This window comes from Quercus lobata, chromosome 5 (assembly GCF_001633185.2).
Source record: "Quercus lobata isolate SW786 chromosome 5, ValleyOak3.0 Primary Assembly, whole genome shotgun sequence".
NCBI lineage: Eukaryota > Viridiplantae > Streptophyta > Magnoliopsida > Fagales > Fagaceae > Quercus > Quercus lobata.
In genome coordinates this window covers 53,054,171-53,058,294 of record NC_044908.1, presented here as the reverse complement: position 1 = coordinate 53,058,294, position 4,124 = coordinate 53,054,171, and the positions used below count along the sequence as shown (strand labels likewise).

The 4,124-nt window shown below is 30.8% G+C and overlaps 1 protein-coding gene across 1 annotated transcript; it reads left to right on the top strand.

The window, feature by feature from the left end:
* The first annotated feature begins 2,304 nt into the window (after positions 1-2,304).
* On the top strand, positions 2,305-2,784 carry LOC115990679. Its single transcript, XM_031114485.1, has one exon. The coding sequence runs from the start codon at positions 2,305-2,307 to the stop codon at positions 2,782-2,784; it is 480 nt and encodes a 159-aa protein (XP_030970345.1).
* Positions 2,785-4,124: the final 1,340 nt, after the last annotated feature.

The window sequence follows — 4,124 nt, the reverse complement described above, 5'->3', positions numbered from 1 at the left end:
AGAAGAAGATGAGAGAGAGAGAGAAGAGAGAGGAGAGACGAGAGAGAGATGAGAGGAGCAGAGAGAGAGAGTGTGTGTTTTTTTTTTATGTGACAAGTCAATAATAATGGGACTCACAGATTTGATTTTTTTTTTTTTAATGAAAATGTCATTTTATTCATTTTCAAGAAAATGAAAACATCAAAAAGTTGTATTCAATATTTGAATCCTATTTTTTTGGATACTAAAAGTGAAAATTTAAGTTTTTTAGTAGTTGGTTCCACAAAAAATTGAAAATGAATACAACATACACCCCTTTTTTGCTCAAACAAAACAAGCCCTTAATGTGCCTCCACGAGTTTGTTTTTCACCCTTTTTTTTTCTCAACTGTAATAAATTTGACAATTATATGAGTGTACGCTATTTATGGCAGGACAAAAATTGTTTAATCTATAATTTGCAAACAATGACAAGAAGTCTTCTAAAACACAAGTAATTAATGTATTCCAAGACTTTACTATAGCCCCCCTTTTTTTTTTTTTTTTTTTTTTGGTGAGTAAAGAGAATAAGAGAGGTAGATGAAATTTTTATAGCGTAACTCATAACCTACCTTTGCTCTATTTGATTGGGAGTATGGAAAATGTTGTGAGGATTAAAAAAAGTATTTTATATCATGTGTGCTTAGTAGAGAGGATTGAAAATTGGAATGATATATAATAAATTATTACTGTGCCCTTCTTAATAAAAGTACATGATTGAAATTGAAATGATATAAAGTGTATTACTCTCATGCCATTCTTAGTTGGATTATTATTAATAAACTCAAATATTACAATAATGATGTTCAACTTATATACCAAAGACTTTAAACCAAGGATGGACCTAGGGTTTCAAGCTAGGGGGGGCGTAGTATAGGCAAAAAAAATTCCAAATAAGCATCCATATCAAGGTTTTGAATTCTATTTTGGATACTGTTTTAGATTGGCTACTGAAACAAAATATTACGGTACTCATGTGTGCTTTGCATTGTTTCAAAATTATGAATAGAATATATTATTATTATTATTATTATTATTATTATTATTATTATTATTATTATTATTATTATTATATAAGAGGATTATCCTCTTTCAACTAGACTTTTTTGTGATTCAAAAATACCCTCATTAACGAAGGGTAATTTCATTTAGAAATAGAGTCATAAATGTCAAATAAAAAATTTCATTTTGAATTCAAAAAGAGAAACCCTAAAATTTAGGATTTTTTTTCCTTCACGTTCAAAAAAAAAGAAATTATAGTTACTACTTATTTCAAAAGTTTATCATTTTTATTTGTTTGAAAAATTAAAAAAAAATCTAAATTATAATAGATATAAATTATATTTTGAATTCAAAAAGAGAACTCCTAAAATTTAGGATTTTTTTTCCTTCACGTTCAAAAAAGAAATTATAGTTACTGTTTATCTCAAAAGTTTATCATTTTTATTTGTTTGAAAATTTTAAAAAAATATATTTCTATATTATAATAGATGCAAATTATTAACCTTTACCCAAAAAAATAGAAGAGCTTCTGAGCACACGCATGAGCACGTGCTCAAAGGCTAGTTGTTGTCGTCATTGTTGTTGTTGTTGTTATTATTATTATTATTATAAGGTTATTCCCTATTATTATTGTTTTTTATGGGACTTATTTTATTGCTAAACTAAATTTTAAAATTGATTATCAAATGAAATATTGAAAAGAATTAATAAATTGAAGTAATGGTATTTTTTTTAAATAAAAGAATTAATGGTAATTTTAAAGGAAGCACCTTCTTAGAAGCTTCCAATCTACCCTTCCACGTTTTATGTTCACCACATCCACCTAGTTAATCTTTTTTACTTTTGGATACCCTTTATTTTCACTTTTTTTCTTTTAATATTTTATTTTTGATAAATGGCTACCGACCCCAACCACATACAAGGTTATCTCCCCATAAAAAAGACTTTGGTGATTGGTTTCAGCATTGATTGACCATGATACAAAGAGATGGAGAAGAGACAAGTTAGAAATAATTTTCTTGCCTTTTGAAGTTGAGACAATCTTAAACATACCAATCAACTATCATGCACAGGAGGATCAATTAATTTGGGTGGGTAATAAAAATGGAACTTTTACAGTGAAAAGTGCATACTATGTTGCTAGAAAAATCCTTGAAGGAAATAGCAGGGAGAATCATCTGTTGGAGACATAAGAGCTTCGTTATGGAAAAAGATGTGGCACTTAAATATCCCAGCAAAGGTAAGAATTTTTGTTTGGAGGCTATGTTTGGATGCAATCCCCACAATGCTAAATTTAAGTAAAAGTGGAGTCCAAGTAGAACCTATCTACCCATTCTGTAAAGATGATGTAGAATCTGTTGAGCATGCCATTTTTAAATGTGATATAGCTAGTGGTGTGTGGAAGATGTGGGAGGACTGCCCCATTAGCCTGATGGATATCAATAGGGATGTTTCAGATCTGGCCATTGAAATATTCCACCAAGGAACCCAAAGGGATCTAGAGAAGTTTTTTGGAGTGGCTTGGAGGATTTGGTTGAATAGGAACCAAGTAATTTATGAGGAACATGGAGTACCAGAAGCTCATATTTGGGGGTTTGCAGTTCGTATGATTGATGACTACAAAGATGTAAATGGCTTGGAGGCAAAGCACAAAGTGAACAAGAAGCAACAATGGGAACCTCCTCTAGAGGGCTTTTATTATATTAATATGGATGGAGCCATCCCTTTGACCAATGGACAATTTGGGGTGGGAATGATAATTTGAGATTGGAATAGTAGAGTGATAGCTGCTGTGTCTATGCCCCTTCTAAGAAGATACTCTGTTGAGGAAAATGAGGCAATCACAGTTGAACAAGGCTTAGTTTTGGCTAAAGAACTTGGCTCGGAGAAAATTATTATAGAGGATGACTCCCTCCTGACTATCCAAGCTGTTGAAGCCATGGATGTTAGGGGGGTTGTTGGCCACATTATAAAGGGTATTGGGCAGGGATGTAGCAACTTTCAAGAGGTTAACGTCAAACGCATTGACAGGAACAACAACAAAATAACCCACAAACTCGCCCAACAAGCCAAAAAAACTAGAAAAAAAAATCTATTTGGAGGAGTGAGATCCCATATTTTTGTTTGACCTTCTTAGATTAGAGGGATCAGTCTAGTCAGGGTTTCTTTGTTTTTGGTCTATGTTGTTACTGTTATGCTTATTGCTAGTGTGTTTGTTGCTCATTGTATTTGGTTTTTCTCCTTTGAATGAGAATTCAGTCTCTTTTTTTTTTTTTTTATATAAAAAAAAAATGTCCTCACATCCCTCATCTTCTTCTCCAACTCTAGGTTTGTAACTCCCTCATCTAATGTTAATAATATAAAATAATATAATTAATATTAAAAAAGTCAGTTTCTCCAAAAATAAAAAAGCCACATAAGAATATTAATGAAAAAGAAAAGGCCATGTCAAATTAAAACAAAAAACAAATTCTGAAAAAATTAATTGATTTTTTTTTTTTAAATTCTAAATCTCTTTTGTATTCTCGCACTTTCTTGGTTGTCAAACACATTACCCAAAAAGCAACACAATAATCTGAAACTAGACACTAATCAAACATTCACACTGTTATCAAAATCATACACAGATCCAAACAAGAAGCATCTTTTTTTTTTTTTTTTTTTCCTGTCATATATATAGAAGAAGGCCAAAATGGCACAATAGTATTGTTTACCAAATCTACCACTATTTCTAAAATATGTAGGGATCTACCACTTTTTGGGTACTTGAGTTTGGAGAACTCGAGTTTTCCATGGTACTTGAGTTCCATAGAAAAATTTTGAAAATTTTTTATGGTACTCAAGTTCCATGAACTCGAGTTCCATCAAAAATTTTCCAACAAATTTGAATGCTATTTTTTCAAAGAACTCAAGTTCATGGAACTTGAGTATCCAAAAAATGGTAAATCCTTACATATTTCCGAAACAGTGGTAAATTAATATATATTTCGGTAAACAGTGATATTTGGCCATTTTGGCCGTAGATAAAGTATTCAAAACACAAGAAACTGGCTTATAGTCTTATTAGATAAGACTATAAGCCAGTTTTTGAAAAATTAGGATGGT